General features: G+C 39.3%; 1 protein-coding gene across 4 annotated transcripts in view; it reads left to right on the top strand.

The window, feature by feature from the left end:
* Positions 1–18,841, top strand: part of LOC149156912 (elongation factor P (EF-P) family protein) — a 340,259-nt gene that overhangs the window by 167,802 nt on the left and 153,616 nt on the right. For all 4 annotated transcript variants that reach the window (XM_089438784.1, XM_089438782.1, XM_089438785.1 and 1 more), the window contains one exon: positions 17,320–17,443. In XM_089438784.1, coding sequence (XP_089294910.1) covers positions 17,320–17,443 — 124 coding nt within the window. The remainder of the gene's footprint in view (positions 1–17,319; positions 17,444–18,841) is intronic.

The raw sequence follows: 18,841 nt of genomic DNA, 5'->3' as shown, positions 1-18,841 counted from the left end.
CCACATTAGCCAGTCCTGCTACTCCTCTTCGGGGCTCTCATAGCAAGGTCTAATCCAAGAGGCTAGGTACCTCGAGGATCTTGCCCCTCATCGCTTGTAGTTTTCCTGACTACAGCTCGATGTCTCCCCACTTCTGCTCAAGTGGTGCATTTGCACTCATGGCACACAGAACAAATAGGGTCCTGGCCTTCCAGATGACAAAGTTGGATGTATCATCCAACGTGTCTTGATCCCTCAGCCCATTCATGGCCATCTCTCTGCTCTTCTTGTCGACTCCTCCGAGTCTCTCTATTTCTCGCCTAGAAGTTCTCTGTTTGACTCCTGCTGAGCCTACTTCCCGTCTGGAAGTTCTCTATTCGACTCCGGCTGAGTCTCTCTACTTCTGTCTGGAAGTTCTCGGTTCGACTCCCGCTGAGTCTCTCTACTTCCCGTCTGGAAGTTCTCGGTTTGACTCCTGCTGAGTCTCTCTACTTCCCGTCTGGAAGTTCTCGGTTCGACTCCTGCTGAGTCACTCCACTTCTTGTCTGGAAGTTTTCTTCTGGACTCCCTCTGAGTCCTGATTTCCCTCCTGGAAATCCTGCCGCTGTTGAGATGCCCCCTACTTTGATCGTCTTGTGCAACCGCACTATTGATCCGACTCTCCGAGTTCTTCGGCTAGAAACCCTCGGTAGCAACTCCTTTGGCCTTGCTCTTTGAGGTACTGTTTTGACTAAAGTACCTCACCAGCTCCACTCTGCAATCTTCCCATAGCCTTCTAAACACCAGCGACCTTAAGGTGAGAGCTCCTAGGCTCTGCGCAATCCTGGCACTAGCAAGCCATCCTCCTCAGCCAACTGCGTCAGCCTTCCCAGCTACTGCGTGGCTCTGCGTGAGGCTCCCTTTGCCTCCTTAGCTTCTGCGCTGCCTCTTCTTGGCTCACCCTTGATGACGTAGGCATTGCGTCACCCTTCCTTTGTTGCTGCTCTGCTAGAAACAACTTCTGTCACCTCGAGACAACTGTTTTCTGCTGCTATTGCTTCGCTCGACTGATGTCATTAGTCCTCCTGTGATCTGCAATCACGCTCTGATACCATGTTGAAGTTTCTAAGTTTACTTAGTTAAAAACCCTCCATGCACTTTATCTGATTTATTCCTACCTACTTGTTATTTTCCCTAACAAGTTATTTACAATGTAAATATTGAAAATAAACACTAGTGCATGTTCAACATATTATAGATCAACAACTAAAAGAAACAGAAACAAACACGCCATATGACACCATTATTTTTGGATTAATGTCCCTGGAAAAACCCAATGTGGGAAAACCGGTGCAGCTGTCTGAGGGTTTTCTTATTAAGCAATATCAGAGTACAATCTGGGTATCGAAACTGGCCTACCCACAGAGAATTTCCTTGGCAGTAATACCTCTCAGTTTCTGACAAATCTCCTGGCTGAAACCCCGGATAAACCTTCGAGCAGCTACTCAGCACAAATTTGCCCCAGAAGACCTAGCGTCAACCTCTCTCTGGACCGCATCAGCCCTTCTTTGCCTAGCGCTGGCTCTGCGTCACCCTGGATGGGTCTGCATTAGCCCTGGGAAGCCCTGCGTTGGCCCTCTAGCCCTCTTCGTCAGCAACGCTAGCCTCTCTGAGGCTCTGCGCAACTCCCAGCTGCCTCTACGTGGCCCTGCGTGAGCCCTGGCTGGCTCTACGTCACTCTCCTTGGCTACTGTGTTGCTCTCCTGACACTATCTCTTCCTCTCTGTCTCTCTATACTCAAATGCCTCTTAGCTGCATCTCCCGATAACTAATCCTAGCTCTCTTAGCAAACTCTGCTCTAAAGAATAGAATGATTGATCACTCTGGTGTCCTCTCCAAGTGACCCTCAAGCCTCTTCTTATACTTTTCCCTTTGACATATCAACGACCGAGAGTTCCTAATCAACGACTAAGATTAGATTTGGCTTGATCCATGTCTTTTGGACCATTCTAACGTAGATTCATGTTAATACACATTAATATTTTATTTTCCCTAAGTTTAGACTTAGGGACTCCATTAAAAATAGTAATTATTTTAATATCTCCTGATCTGTTTAGAATCTACCCAAACCCTTTCTAGGTATTGGAGATCTCATGTGCCCCAACCTCTCCACCAAATTTCATGGCTAGAGCACATTCGATGCTACCCCAAATCAACAAGAAAGAACTCTACAAGCTGAAGATGTCAAAGGAAGATGGAATAACATCATACTTTATGAGGATATCTGAGATCTGGGATCAACTACAAGATTTGGGAGAAGTCATGTCTGATAGGGAAATGACTATAGTTGTATTAAATGCATTATCAGAGGAGTGGGGTAACTTTACTTCAAGTATTTATGGCAAGAAAGAAGCTACTCCATTCCAATATCTATGGTCATTGTGTTAGATTGAGGAATCTAGACTAAAGGCGAAATCTGATGTGGGAGCAGGTGAGCAAAATCAAGCTTATGCTGCAATGACAAAAAGAATGGGACAATTTGGAAAGTTTGGTCCTCAGAAAAAAGAAGAACATGGCTAAAATACAATGCCATGGGTGTCAAGAATATGGGAATTGTTGGAGAGATTGTCCTCAGCTCAAGAAGGACAATAACATAAGAGGAAGAGAAGAAGCCCACATCACCAAGGAAATGGAGGAAGCTGAAAGAAGAAATCCAAGAAGGAGAAAGTAATAGATCTCCACTATTGAGATAGTCTTTCTCACATAGGTTCTTTTCAAGTTCCTAAGTCTTCTAGGATATGGCTATCATGATTCACTAAGTAAATAATGGGATGCATCAAGGTATCATAGAAGCATTGAAAGCAAGAGCTCGTGACATCATCATAGAGAAACATGAAAGATGATTAGAACCTATGGAAGTCAAGGATATAGCTCTTGGGAATCTCATTTAAAAACACAAGTGGCAAGGTCATCTAGTACGAGGTTCATCAAACATCTGTCAAATGGAAAAATATGCTGATGGGGATACTTTAGGTCCTCAAGGTTCTCTGATGGAATCTTTATTGAAAGGTTCACCGATTAAGAAGGGAAGCAAGTGTTTCATCAAGAATTCCAAACTTGTGGAATTCATGGGATGATGGTATGATAACATAAAGTGAAGCGGATCAAAGGATTGAAGCTCTTTCAATCAAGGAAGCTGCTGTAGGAAGTCTGGATGACCCAAAGTAAAAATGAGGTGTGTGTGCTTACTTTGGAAGTTATGTCATATGGTTGCAAATATCACGCTCTATCCTAAGAGCATGATCAGAAGAAAGGATCTCCTCCCTCAAAGGGATGTAGGAATGCATGGGTCACACATTCATTTGATGAAATCAACGTAATATGTCCTCATATGAAGTATGAGGTGGTTGATTACATTTGAAGAACTTTGATTGGAAGCTCTTGGGAATGAAATGTGTGAAGAAAGGAAAGAAGAGATCGTGGAATATGCAACCATGGTAAAGGGAATATCAATGGATGTCTTCCACCACCGATGCACATGTAGTAGGATGAAAGATCCTTAAGTAAACATGGCATGAAAGAAGGCCAGATATGGACCGATGGATCACTTTCTGATGATGACATGGCTGATTCATGGATGAAAGTGATGGATGGTCGGCGTCCTTGTAGAAGTCCGAAACATGAAAACTCCTAGATAACGAAAAGAAGTTCATGACATCATGAAGAGGAGTTCTTCAAGCAGCTGGTTTTTCCATCATCTCCACCAAGGAGTTGCTGTAGGTCCCTAATTAAAAGGGAGCCTAGAAACAAGTTTCTTACTTGGAAGAAACTTGGAAATTCCTAATCCAAGATGGAGCTTAGGTACATTCCTTTATTGGAATAGATATGTCCTCCCTAATTAAGAGGGAGATATAGACGTATCATTCTTGTCTTCACTTGGGAAGAGAGAATGGAGGATTGGGTAAACATCTGGCATCTGATACTCTTTAAGGATGAGCTAGGGCATCCAAGATAAGAGTAGTTGTAGAGGACTGATATTCTTTGAGGACTGGGAATCCAAGATAAGAATAGTCTTGGTGGAACACACCCTGAGAACCCTGGTGGGGTATGTTCTGAGAGAGACAATGATGAGGGTGTCTATACATCATTGGTCTCGCCAACATTATGGTCAAATCTCGTGGAGAGATAGAGTTGTTAGTCAAGGCCTTGCTATGTGACAATGCTGGTTGATATGATGCTATATAGATGGGTTACCAATCTGACTCTTGTTATGAGAATTCTTCAAATTGCGAATGACCAAGTACCATTATGAATACCTCCCGAGTTAAGAGGGAGTGTTGAAAAATGTAACTATGTTTGGTCTTCATAACAACATGTGTTATTGTGATTTTATGTAATTGATGCAAAGAAGAAAATAAAATAATTATTGTAATGCTTGTCTCATGGGTTTCATGAGCAAGGGATTTTATTTTTAGTATGACTCCTATTGTGAGTCCTTAGGATTGCTCATAAAGTCAAGTTGAGTCAATGGCATGTATGAATGACCCTTCTTGGGTATGCTACATTTTGTTTGAGTCGTTAAATCAATATGTAAGCCCTCCAAAACCAAGCATAAAATAACTCCTTCAAGTCTGCTACTAAATGGAATAAATAACCTACTCCAAGAGACATGTCAGCTCAACTCTCTCATGTTGGCTAATTTACAGAGGCAAACCACTATAAATAGGCAACTCAGCCTAAGTTCAGAGGACAAAATTTCAGAGATTTTCGGTCAAGGAACAATCTGCAATAGGAAGTGCGAGGAAGGAGTCTCATGACCAATGAGGAGTAGGAAAGAAAAGGCGAAGTCTGTGGTAATATTTTTGGGTATGTTTTGGGATAATCCACTTCACAAGTGCGAGGAAAGGGTGTTGTCCACTGTAGAAGAAGCCGAGGTTCTGCTATGATACTTGAAGGTTGGATCTAGGAGAAAATTGAGGTGCAACACAAGTTGAGTTGCCAAAGAGGAATCCTCCACCTCAAGTGAAGAAAATCAAGGTTGAAAGGACGATCATCTACACGTGCTAGGGTTTCTGATTTAGGGCCGAGAAGTTGTAGGCCTGAAGCAGATGAAAGGAAGCCAAGATTTGAAAGGAAGTCGACGCGAAAGGAATGAGCAGGTAGTTAACTATCATTGACTCAAGAGGGCAAGATAAGAAGCTTGGTGTCTTGGTCTTGGAGAGGTCAAATAGGTCGAGGGTCTTGGTCTTGGTATTCGTCAATTGGAATATCTATAAGAAGAAGAATTTGTTCCGGTTTTGCTCTCAAAGAGGGAGGTTTTGGCCCTAGATGATAGCCTATATTTTGTGTCTCTTGTCTCTTTATGGTTTATGCACTGCTAGTTGTTTGATGAAGAGTAACACTAATAACATAAGTAAAAGAAGATCCTAATCTAAAGAAGTAAAAACCACTCACAAACAGTTACTAATAGAAAAGAAATCCCTTAATCTCTATGCCCTAGGTTTCTCAACACCCTCAAGCAATTGCAAATTCGTGAGTTGCAAAATCTGTTCTCCTTCCCATGTGGCATACTCTTCAGGTAGGTTCTTCCATCTAATGAGATATTCTGAAATCATTCTGCACCTCAATCTTCTTTCTCAAACTACCATTATTGTTTTCAGAATCAATTCTAGTTGCCTTACTTCATCCAAATGGGTAATGGAAGTAGTGACTTGCTGAAAAATGGCCTTCTTTAGACATGATACATGGAAGATGTTGTGAATTTTTCTTTCTTATGGCAGCTCTAGTCTAAGGGCCATAAAACCTTGTCTTTAGTTTTTTTGCATTGTTCTTTTTGATTGAAAACTGCTTATATGGTTGTAATCTTAGGCAAACAAGGTCTCCTACCTCGAAGCTACATTTTGTTTTGTGCTAGTCCACATGCATCTTTTGTTGGTTTTGGACAGTCTACAAATTCTCCTTGAGGAGCTTAAGGATGTCCTAGCTCTCCTGTATCCAATCCCTGGCTTTCGTGTTGGAAATTGTAACTAGGTTTGGTCTTCATTTAAAGTTGTTTGAGTCATCATGAAATGTACTTGTCAAAAGAATAAAGAAAATAACTATTATTATTGTAATAAGACTTATTAAAGCATGGGTTTCATGCTTGGGTCATCATTATATTAGTCAAAGTCCCCATTGTGGACTCCTAAGATTAATCTTGCGTTTATAGAGTCATTGTATATTCAAAGAGACCCTTCTTGGGTTTTGAGTCATGTCTTAACACTAAAGGCTTCTTATTCTCGAAGTCAACACCACGCATAGGGAAACCTTCACTGGGTGGTTTTGTTGATTGTTTTGCCTGAAACCTCATACGCAAGGGAACATCATCATCTGAATCATTCTCAGACTTTGCAGATTCTGTTTGCATAGATTCTTTAGCTGAATAAATTTGCTAGTAGGCAACAAATTGAAACCTTTTTTTGAATCTTTGGCCAATGTGTTTTTTTGCAGCTCCTTTTGGAAATATAGATACCTCATGACTTAAAAGTTTGTCATCTTCAGAATCATCAATGTCTTCTTTAGCATTTTCCTCATTGTTATGATATTGTTCATCTTCTTGTTTCTCAAGGTATGTAACGACCCATCTATAAATATAAAGAACGCAAGAATAATAGCAGGCATACGGTACATGCATACGATAGCTACATATGCATGTGTCGCATACACTGCACTAGTATTTTATACTAAATTAATTATAAGTGCTAAATACCATGACACTTCTTGAATGGAGGTTCTACTCATCCGTCAATATTGCTTAAAAGAGGACTATATAAATTATACATTCCAGTTTATTGATAAAAAATTATTTTATTAATTTATTAATATAATTTTTATCAATACACTGGAATGTAAAAGAGGACTATATAAATTATACATTCCAGTTTATTGATAAAAATTATATTAATAAATTAATAAAATAATTTTTTATCAATAAACTGGAATGTATAATTTATATAGTCCTCTTTTAAGCAATATTGACGGATGAGTAGAACCTCCATTCAAGAAGTGTCATGGTATTTAGCACTTATAATTAATTTAGTAGAAAATACTAGTGCGGTGTATGCAACACATGCATATGTAGCTATCATATGCATGTACCGTATGCCTGCTATTATTCTTGCGTTCTTCATATTTATAGATGGGTCGTTACATAATTTATATAGTCCTCTTTTAAGCAATATTGATGGATGAGTAGAACCTCCATTCAAGAAGTGTCATGGTATTTAACACTTATAATTAATTTAGTATGAAATACTAGTGCGGTGTATGCGACACATGCATATGTAGCTATCATATGCATGTACCGTATGCCTGCTATTATTCTTGCGTTCTTTATATTTATAGATGGGTCGTTACAAGGTAGTCCTCATCCACATCATCTTCATCTGGATCGATATCATTTTCATGATTATCTATTACATTTTCATTTTCATTATCATCATTCTGATCAAAATCTTCTTCTCCTGCTTCACCTTGTTTTGTTCTTCACTTTCGCTATTATCTTCCTTATTATCGATTTCCTTTCGACATGCTTTAACTTCTGCATATGATTTTTTTAAACGGTGAAATGCTTCTTGAATTTTACTAAAATGCTCGATGAATTTAGGACGTGAATGTAATGGCATATTGTGCAACGAACAACGTTTAAAGACTTGCATGTCTATATTGTGCGCCATGGCTTTGATACCACTGAAGCAATAAAACTTATAGCTTGTTGACTTAAATGTAAAAATACACAAGGGGTATTTGTAATAATAATTTATTATATATAAAATTGTACAAGTGATGTAGAATGTCACAATGAGGACCCACATATATACCTAAGCAGGTGTCCTTTCATGACTGGGCATGCCTTTTAGACATGCCTTTTCACTTAACTAATGACTGCTTAATATAATCATTACTTGATTATTTAGTGTTTACATTTATTTATATCTATTTATGTTTATTTTATTTTATTTTATCCAATTTATGTTCATAACAGACTTGCTTGGCCTCTTGGAAATTTTCCTGTTCACTAGCACTTGAATCGACCACCTCTTCAACTGAATCGATCTGCCATTTGAAGCTTATGCGTTTCCTTTGTGTAGCCTCACTGAGGAAATAATGCGGTCCTCTTGTTGCTGACTCTCCAACATTGAAACTTCACTGGAAATCACTGCTTCTCCCTCTTACTTCTGCTTTCTTCTGGCTCGAACTCTGCAATTGGATAACTCGATCTGCCAAGGAAATCAATCTCCCTGTGTCTCACAACTGTGCTCAAGTGTGTCTATCTCCATCCCCATCGACCTGCTCTTATAATCTCTCGTTGGATCACCAATGACCATGATTAAATTGTTATCAACGACTAAGATCATCTCAAACTCAATCTGTGTGAGTTTCTAGAGCTTTATCAACCTAATTAATTCCTATCATTTAATCAATTTTCCTAAGTTAGACTTAGGAAAAATTTAAATGATGTATAATAATTTAATTAAAGCATTTCACAAGCTTATCTCGTGAAACCTTTTCTGGTTTTGAAGATCCCATGTTCTTAGCCTCTCTAACACAAATCGATACTAGAACACCTGTCCGATGCTACAAACTAACACTTCCTCTTGGCTAGGAAGATGTTCTCTCCCATAACATTTTCCCTCATGCCACTGATGTCTGACAACTGTAACAACCATTCACTGTCCACCAAGCTATTGCACATACTCTGATTCATCTGCTAACCCTATAGCTGAACCATCCTGCACCTGTGTTGTTGTTGACACTGCACTGTGCCACCTTGCGTTGTTGCTGACACTGCACTGTGCCACCCTGCGCTATTGTTGACACTACACTGTGCCACCCTGCGCTGTTGCTGACACTACACTGTGCCACCCTATGTTGCTGCCAACACTACCTGTATTGCAACTGCTCTCATGCTGTTGTTGCTGCTGCAACCACTATAACTGAGAATGCTTTACTGATCCACTGTGTCCCTGTATTGGCTCTGCAACCCTCTTGAGTCTTTGACTCAACTAGTCTTTGCACTATATACTAAGTAATTGCCTGCGCCCCTCTAGTAACTGAATACAACTAGTCTTTGCAATTGTCCCTCAGGATCTGACTGCCTACTGACATTGATCCTCCGACTACTAAAAACTGTGGACCCTGTAGCCAAGGTGATGATCCATGAGGGAACATCTGTCTGATGCTGTCCTTATTGGACCCTAGCCAATCTTGCAACACTGAAGTACTAGGCTCCACCTCCATCTGGAGGTATAATCAGTATCTATGCAAATTCCTCTAACCTGGAGGTTAACTCATCTATGTCTACTAAAGCTGTTGTTTGTTTTTCCTCCTTCTTGCCCTTCTTCTTCTTAGGACACTGGGTGCTACAGCGACCAAACTTACTACACTTGAAGAGTTTGATCTTCAACAAATCCTTCTTCTTCTTTTCTCCTCCCTTTGAGTTTTGTCCTTGGATGAGACCCTTCTTCGCTTTTCCCTTACTAGCAAGGGCTACATTTTCCTCCTGCTTCTCTACCTTCGGCCCTTTGCCACATCTGTTGGTAGTTACCCTGGACAAGACTGAGCTTAGCTCCTCTTGTATGAAATCACTCCATATTCGTTCCCAATGAGGCATTCTATCTCATCCAGTAATTCCCTGAATGAACGTGGCCCACTCTTTCGCAAACCCGTTTAGTGCTATTTGCACAAGTTTGCTATCATTTGGTGTCTCCCGTACAACTTTTAGCTCATCTCGGACATCTCGAATTTTGGTGAGATATGGAGTTACGCTTTCACCCTTCATCATCTTTGCAGTCGTCAACTTCTCCTTCAGAACAATATGTTGATTCTCAAATGGATCTTGGTATAACTTCACAACGACATCCCACATGTCCTTTGGCGTATTCTTCTCTATAATATGCGGGACAATATGATCTCAGACTCCATCCAAGACCATCCTCTTGGCTTTGGCCATATCCTTCCTATACTCGTGGAACTGGATAGGGTTTGCCGGTACTGTCACAAACTCCTTCAGGCCATGCTCATCCAACAGGAATTGCATCCTAGCCTTCCAGATACCAAAGTTCGAGGCTCCGTCAAGTCTATCCTGATCTCTGAGACTTGCTGCGACCATCTCTGTGAAACTCAAAAACTAGGAAATAAACAAGAATCTCCTCCCTTTCCTGCTCGACCTCTTTCTGCTACTCACACTCCCTTAGGAATGCGCACATCTACTACTGATTTCCTTCGGAAGTCCTCCTCTAGTTTTCACATTTCCTACTACCTCAATTGGACAACTCGCTCAACCTTTTGGAAGTCCTTCTCTGGAATCCGACACATGATCTACTGCTCCTGAAGCTCGCACTCACTAACTAGAAAAACTGTTACAACCCATTGCAACTGGAAATCTTAGATCTTTCCCGAAAAATGGATTTGGAAACCCTCTGAGAAATTTTGGAAATTCCTCTTCTGTGTGCTTTTCTCTTCCACCCGGTGTTGATTTGCTACTGCAAAACCTGCTGTAAACCAACTGTGCCTAGATCTGCTCAATGATGTGACTGATTTGCTCTCTAAGACTACTTTCTGGCAACCACAACATGCAAATCTCTGGCTTTGAGACTAATTGAATTTTTCTCCTGCCTGGAACTGGAAATTGAACCCTCTGCCTTTGCAAATTCGCATTTCCTGGTCGCTTGCGTAAATCTAAGAAATTTTGCTTCAGATCTTCCTTTGAACCTACAAATTTTTTTCCCTCACACTATTAAGCCTCTAATCTGATCTTCAATGCTCTGATACCATGTGAAATTTCCTTAAATTGCAGCAATTGGAAATTTATTCTTCTAACTGATTAATTATGCAATTTATTTTTTATGGAAAATAACGAATAAATCACATTGCAATTCTTCACAATAAAATTACGCTGCGGAAAATAAACTGGAACTGAGAAAATAGATGCACACACACATTAAAATAGACACCAATATTTTTGGACTAATGTCCCTGGAAAAACCCCAAAGGGAAAACCGATGCAGTAGATGAGGGTTTATTTTATTATTATGCAACAACAATATCATAGTACAATAATCTGGATGCTTGATTGGCAATCCTCCAACAAAATAATCTGGCCAAAATATTTGTGAAACAATTTGTCTCACCCGACAATTGATCCTGTTCCAAAAGTTGGCTCTGTGTGGGACACTCGAATGCCCCTGCATTAGCCTCTACACACGCCTTGCGCAAGCCCTACTCGCACTGCCTGTGGAGCTGCTTAGAATCACCCGTTCTTCCTAACTCTGGCTCTAGAGATGACTTGCTTGGCCTCTTGGAAATTTTCCCAGCCACTAGCACTTGAATCGACCTCCTCTTCAACTGAATCGATCTGCCTTCTGAAGCTTATGCGTTGCCTTTGTGTAGCCTCACTGAGGAAATAATGCGACCCTCTTGTTGCTGACTCTCCAACATTGGAACTTCACCGGAAATCACTGCTTCTTCTCCCTCTTACTTCTGCTTCCTTCTCGCTCGAACTCTACAACTGGATAGCTCGATCTGCGAAGGAAATCACTCTACCTGCGTCTCACAACTGTGCTCAAGTGTCTCTATTTCCATCCCCATCGACATGCTCTGATAATCTCTCGTTGGATCACCATGATTAAATCATTATCAATGACTAAGATCATCTCAAACTCAATTTGTGTGAGTTTCTAGAGCTTTCTCAACTTTCTTTAATTAATTCCTACTTAATTAACCAATTTTTCCTAAGTTAGATTTATGAAAAATTTAAATGATGGCTAGTTAATTTAATTAAGGCGTTTCACAAGCTTATCTCGCCAAACCTTTTTTGGGTTTTGAAGATCTCATGTTCGTAGTCTCTGACACAAATTGAGACTAGAACACCTGTCTAATGCTACAAAAACTAATAGGGTGTAGAAGATGTATATGATGATGAGTGAGTATGTATGCCTCAATGTGATCGAATTGTCTTCTATATATATCAGTGTTGATAATATCGGTATCGGGAAAATATCGGCGAGGGCCCGGAAAATATCTTATCGGAAATATCGGCGAAAATATCGGCAAAATATCGGCAAATATCGGCAAGCATAAAAAATGCATAATATATTCATTTTTTTCAGATTTCTAAACATATAAAGCAATAACAACATGAACTAAACACATTGGCACATAAATATGAAGAAGGCATTGATATATATGATGTCAAATAGAAATGATACATCAAACTTCAAAGGCGATACCAAATCCTGCTGATCCCTGATAGTGATAAATTGATAATTGTCCAAGCAAGGATAAACATCATGCACCCTGCAGCAGAGTAATAAATGCTGTATATCCTAACCTATACAGCATCTATTACTTTGATGTTGGTTACTTGTTGACCCTCAAAAGCAAAGGGATTAACTAAGGAGATAACACCTGGAAACATGATATGATAGTAAGGCAGCAGGCTATTGACATTGGACAAAGGACATAGACATCTGAATTTGATATTAGTACTAGTTTTAACTTTTGATTGACAAAGGAGATAAACACCTAGAAGCATCATATATTAGTACTTAGATTGAGGTTATAACTTATAAGGAAGGTGATTGACAAAGGAGAGAGACACTTGGAGGTGATATTAGACTTTAGTACTAGTTTGAGGTCACAAGCAAGGGGATTGACAAAAGTCAAACACCTGGAAGCTATCCCGATTCCCTGGTATCAGATTGAGGGAAGATAAGGCAATTCTTAAGCACAAGCAATAAGCTCTATGCATATTTTCTGCTCAGAACCTTCATTTGACAGGCTGGGCATATGGATAATGGGACCATACACATTTGCAAGGTTCTGGGAAGGTATTCTATATGTGGCTTATTGCTTGCCCCAAAAAACACCATGCAGCCGTGTAATGGAGCAATCTGTGGTGGCTGAGTGGATCAGTTCTGTGGCTGAGTCAAATGCTGGTTTAATGGTTTTTTCAGTGACAGGCCTTCTGCATTATTCGTGAAGCTATTCTGAGTCGATCAAACTCTTTATGACCAATTTTGTACCGTGCTAGATCCAAGACTATTGCTTAGAAAGATAAATTGTTAGATCATATTTGAAGCTTGTTCGAGTTGGCATCAAAGGTCTGTTTCTGGATCTTCCTGTAGTTGATCAAGGCCCCTTTATGTAACACTATTTCAAGATGTTTCCACAAGGATAGAGGTTGCGGTGTAGTTGGTTGAAAGCACTTGTCACATTTTCAGACATTAAGATCAGAGATACCTCAGGACATCTTCAGTGGCACATCCTACATCAGCAGACCTGACTTGACATACTTTGGCTTATTAATCATCTGAAGCTTACATCAGCTGTTAGGTTTTTATTCATATTCTGCTTACCATTGTTAAGAACACATTGCAGTATGTAACAGCGATGTGACAGAGTTGAAAACATTATGATGCCCAGAACATTGAAGCGTGTGTGTGTCCTAAATGCTGATTATTAGTTCTTCCTGCAAATCTGTCCTTTTAGCTGAAAAATGTTATTGGTCCTTTACCATAGCTAATACCGATGGCAAGGATGTGCTAATGAATGTTTTTATGATCAGTGATACGAATGTGTTGTTATTGATAAAGATTCAGAGTTCAGATCTGGAGCCACCTATGTGAAATGGCATGATTGAGTACTCTTGTTTATATGATGACTGAGACAAGCATGCCAGGGAAGTTGTAACCTTGCTGGGCAAGCATTTGACAGAGAGTTTATATGATGACTGAGACAAGCATGCCAGGGAAGTTGTAACCTTGCTGGGCAAGCATTTGACAGAGAGATCTCCAGCTCTCACGAAAACGAAATGACGTGAACGGTGAAACAAAAAACCAAAAACCAAATTTATACAGCCCGCCGGCGATATTTACTATCGTCGCGCGATATTTTAGAAAATATCGCCGAAATCTCGCAAATCTCGCGCGAAATTCAAAACAGGCAAATATCGGGATTTTTTCGGGGCGATATTTCGGCTCGCCGAAAATATCGCGATATTTGCGAATATCGCCGATATTTCGGCGATATTATCAACACTGATATATATATATATATATATATATATATATATATATATATATATATATATATATCTGTCTAGGAGGTCGAATAGGTGGCTCTTGGAGGCCCAGGCCGACTTGTTCCCAAGGAGGGCTGACTTGACAATTTTTGGTGGACTTTGACTCAATAAATTCAAATTTCTTTTTCTTACAAATGTCCAAATGGGACATGACTCAAGTGCATTTTCTTTGAGTCGTAATAAATTCTTTTTGACTCTTTTTGACTCTATAAGCATAAAGAACATTCTTTGACCAAAATAAAATAATATAATAAATACATCAATAATAAATTTATATTACATTATGAAGACCAACTCTAGTTACATTTTCAATAGTATTCTTCCTTCTTGATAGGACCCCTGAGTGCATCAACATAACATCCTTGCTTTGCTTAATTTCCTGTCATCATAGTGCTTGAACTTTTATCAATATTACTTTGTTTATATTCTAGTCCAGAATTGTCATTGAATGGTTTCTGGTTGCTGATGATTTCATCTAGTATTTTTGTACTTTTGCCAAGGTTCGGCTAGTTATCCTTCTTTTGTAGTTCCTTCCTCAGGGAGACTATCTTAGCTTCTAGATTCCTGGTTATTCTCTCGTTCTCTTCCAACTGTCTTTTGATTGTTTCTTCAATCACTCTAGCTTCTTCTAAGTGTAATTTCAAATTTATGATATTCCGCTTGGTCTCTTCAGAGTTCTTGCTAGGACTTTGTAAACATTCTTTTAGTTTCTTTACCTCTTCCTTGAGTATGAGATTTTTCTTCCTTGTTCTTCTAAGATCACTTAAGGCACTAATCAATTCTGCCTCAAGATCCACTTCTCCTTCTTCTTCTTCATGTTCGCCTTCATAGTTTTCAGGAGTTTCTTTCTGAGTATTAATGCCTTGAAGAGCACTCTAACGAAATCATGGTCACTATCATCATCTTCATCAGATGAGCTACTATCTTCTCTTGAATAAAGACTTTTCTTCTTGAAGAATTTTCCCTTGTTCTTTCCTTTGTTTCTTTTTTGATATTTCTTTTCTTTCTTATAACTTTCTTCTTCATCACTATTTGATCCCTCTGCAAATGGACATTTAGAAGCATAATGACCAATTCTACCAGAAAGTGTTATTAGATCATACTTAGTGTTTACCATGTTCACAACTAGATTATAAGTTATAACACCATCTCTAAATATCAAACCCACATACAAGAACATAACATAAAAAGTGAAGTAAACAATCTAAAGCAAAGAACCATGACTATGTGCAATGAAAGCATAGTGTACCATTTGCTAGTGCAATGTGTCATATGAGGTGTAAGAGAAAAGAGCTGATATACCATTATTGAAGAGTGATGTGAGGCAAGATCTTCATGTATGTGAATGAGAAGACTATTAGTCTGGAGAATATGAGCAAGAGAGCTCAAGCAAGCAGCAACACACTAATGAGAGATTGGCTTGGGAAGTAGTTATCCTTGAGAGGGATTCAATCCTCACGATAATCTTTATTTTCTGCTAAGTGTCCACCATGCTAGCTAAGGTGCTTTCCAAGAATCTCTTCACTGAGCCATATAATGTAAAATAACCTTTAGAAGAGGCGAAACCTAGAAATATGTGCAAAAAGGTGGTTATGGGACTTCCTTGACCATATCTTCATCAATTAAGAAACAACCAACGTGTGGTGTCCTTGAAGTTCATGCAAGTGGTGGCATTGTCTCCCCTTAGATCTAGGGCCACAAAATATTAAAATAATCTCTCCGAAAGTCAGTGCCCTAGAGAGATGTCCAAGGTAGTTATGTCTCTTCAATAAGTGTTCCAAGATGCTATAAAATAGGGTGCACTCAACTTGCTTAAGGAATCAAGTTATCAACTACCTCAAAGTAGCTAGCTATGTTCAAATTAGCAAAGGTAGCTAGGGCACTCTAGATAAATTTGCTGATTTATGTGTATTTGACCAAACCTAGCCATTAAAGACCACAAAAGAAAAGGAGGGGTGGGGGTGGATGGGTACTCTAAGGAAGCATGTACAAGAGAAACACCCCTCAAAAGATGCTCTTCCTCTTCAAGAAATTATCAGATGAAAAGATGCACTTCCTCTAAATATGCATGCCAAAAGTGTGGAGCGCTCTTCTAGAAAGCATCTCATCCATGCGAATGAGCCATCAGAATTCTTAAGGTGCGTAACTCAAGTAATACCATGCCAAAAGCTTAAGAATCTGTCCATTGAAGGGTGTTCATTTTCAAGGTGCACAAAGACCGATTTAAGTAGCAACACGCTAAACGAGCCATTGCACTACCTCAATTATAATTCAAATCACGCAGTGAGACATAATACTTAGGGAAAACCATTGGTTGATGGGTTTCCTGCTCCATGGATGTGCTAGGGGTCAACAAATGAGTAAGCATGAGTGCAAAACACTCATCAAGTCTACTGCTCCATCAAGAACAAAATTCTGGGCCACAAAATATGGAATGATGATGCCAACGAAAGGTGATAATCCATGAGGAAATATGCATCATGAATGCAACCAATATCCACCAAGAAACAAAACCTCCAAACGTAGCTTGCTTGGATAGTGTGTTCAACCAGGACAATCCTCATGCTATGAGGGGTAGCTAGTGGTTTTAAGCCAGATTCCCTTTTTTATAAGGATGGCTATGTAACTAAACTCCATGACGTGCTTGTTGACAAATATATCAATAAGCACACTATTCCATGAATGATGTTTTTAATTCAATGGGAAATAACCCAATTATATAGTGCAATACAGGAAGGGGGTGTGACTGAACTTTGAAGTATATAGTAATAACAATAATAATATATTATACTCTTAATATTAATGAGAACAAAACAGAAGTCATAATAGATTTTCCATTCCTTTGGTGTGTAGAATTAGATTGCGAGATTTCTGGAGATAAGTTCACAGTGGACCGATGAAAATGTCTGCTGTGGACTTGTCTCTGGAATTCTTGCAGTCTAAGACATATATCAATATTATACATTAACAGGCCTCTCATTGAGTCTTTAAGGAAATATAGCCTGGTTTATTCTACCCTTGACCTAATTCCTCTGAAGTATTTAGTAGGCCTATTACTGAGAATTTAAACAAATATAGCTTGTTTTATCTTGGTACACTTAGACATGTAACATCTCTAGAAATTAATTTTTCATTTGACCTGGAATATTGGGAACCTATGGTGTCTTATTAATTAGGCTTCATGGAAATTTAACTAGTCTTATGCAAGGGCTTGTATTTGATATATTTGTTATAAACAGATGGCATGCCAGTTACTGTGAGCTTTCATGAAGGAAGAGCATTGTCTGCATCTCTGCCAACTCGTGTAACTTGCAGAGTTGTTCAAGCTGAACCTTCCTTTAAAGGCCAATCTGCATCTGCTCAGTATGTTACATAACTCTTGCTCTTTACTGTACAATTTTTTCAGTAGTAGTTTTAAGTTTTTTTTCTACTATTTTAATAATTCAGACTGTCATGCAATTTAAAGAAGACTCAAGTTTATGTTTTACATTTTGCTATAGCTTAAAATTTCATAATCAACACATTTGTGCAAATTTTATGTTGTCTCTTTTGAAAAATTTTAGTTTATTAAATATTTATAATTTATGTCATATGAGTATGCAAAAAATTTCCCTCCAAAAGCGATTCAAATATCAAAATGCTTTAGGATAAAAGACGCCAGTTTCCCATTTTGGAATGGATCTTGAATTAGGCAACCTCATTGATCCCTTTCCTTTTTTCTGTTGACTAAGAATAGTTGATATGGGTTGCCATGCCTAGGCATCTTGATTCTGTTCAACTTAAATGTGTAGACTCAGGGAACTATTCTAAAATTTCTTGTGAGATGACTCCGAGGAGCTTTCAAATTGTATCTGCCTTGTGCAATGAGAAATACCATTCATCCTTGCAAAATTGGGTGTGGCCAATAATGTGGGAAATGTACCCATTCTCTGATTCTGTTCCCTGGTTATTTGGGGTAGCATCGGATGTGCTCTAGGCTTCAAAATTTGCAAGGAGGCTTAGACACATGCATTCTCCAATACTCAGAAATAGTTTTGGGAAATTCCACCTGGAGACAGTTTTGTTAAAATAATTAATTATTTTTAATGGGACCCTAAGTCTAAACTTAGGAAATCAAAATAATTAAAGGGCACTAATATAAACTGTGGGTGAAACTTCTAGAAGGCAGAGATCAAGTCAATCTGATCTTAGCCATTGATTAGAATCTAATCTGGACCGTTGATTGATCAGTGAGAGGATTATAAGAGAAGGCTTGATGGGCACTTGGAGAACACACCGAGAGATCAAGAGATCGAATTTCTGAAGTGAGAAGTTCTTAGGAGGAAATTCTGATCGAGTAGATTTATTGTAGTTGAAGGGCAGGGATAGCATCTAGAGAGAGAGATTTTCTCAGCAGGAGAATCATTAGCAGAGAGAGGCAGAGAGTGATCCAACAACTCTCATGTAGAGGTTGATGCAAGGTCACGTAGAGGCAGCGCAAAGGGTGAGAGAGAGTCTGAAATTTTGAAGCAAAGTCAGTGTCAGAAGCCGAGAGCTAGGGTGTGAGACCGGGAGGCTGAGATTAGTGACTCTGGGCATCAAATCGATCAGCTGGCTGTGTGACGTAGTGCCTAGAGGAGTTGATGCATGGACTACATGAGGACTACGCAGAGGCAACTCAGGGCCTACGAGAAGCACCTCATCCAGTGACTGGATCAACCAAGATTTTTCTCAGTGATTATGTGAGGTAATCCCACAAATCTTTCTTCCAGTATATCTCTC

The sequence above is a fragment of the Pinus tabuliformis genome, chromosome 9, assembly GCF_031772625.1.
Source record: "Pinus tabuliformis cultivar Carrire ecotype Pingquan chromosome 9, CPIR1, whole genome shotgun sequence".
Taxonomy (NCBI): Eukaryota; Viridiplantae; Streptophyta; class Pinopsida; order Pinales; family Pinaceae; genus Pinus; species Pinus tabuliformis.
Note: the sequence above shows the minus strand (reverse complement) of the source record. Positions and strands in the feature narration are given on the sequence as shown.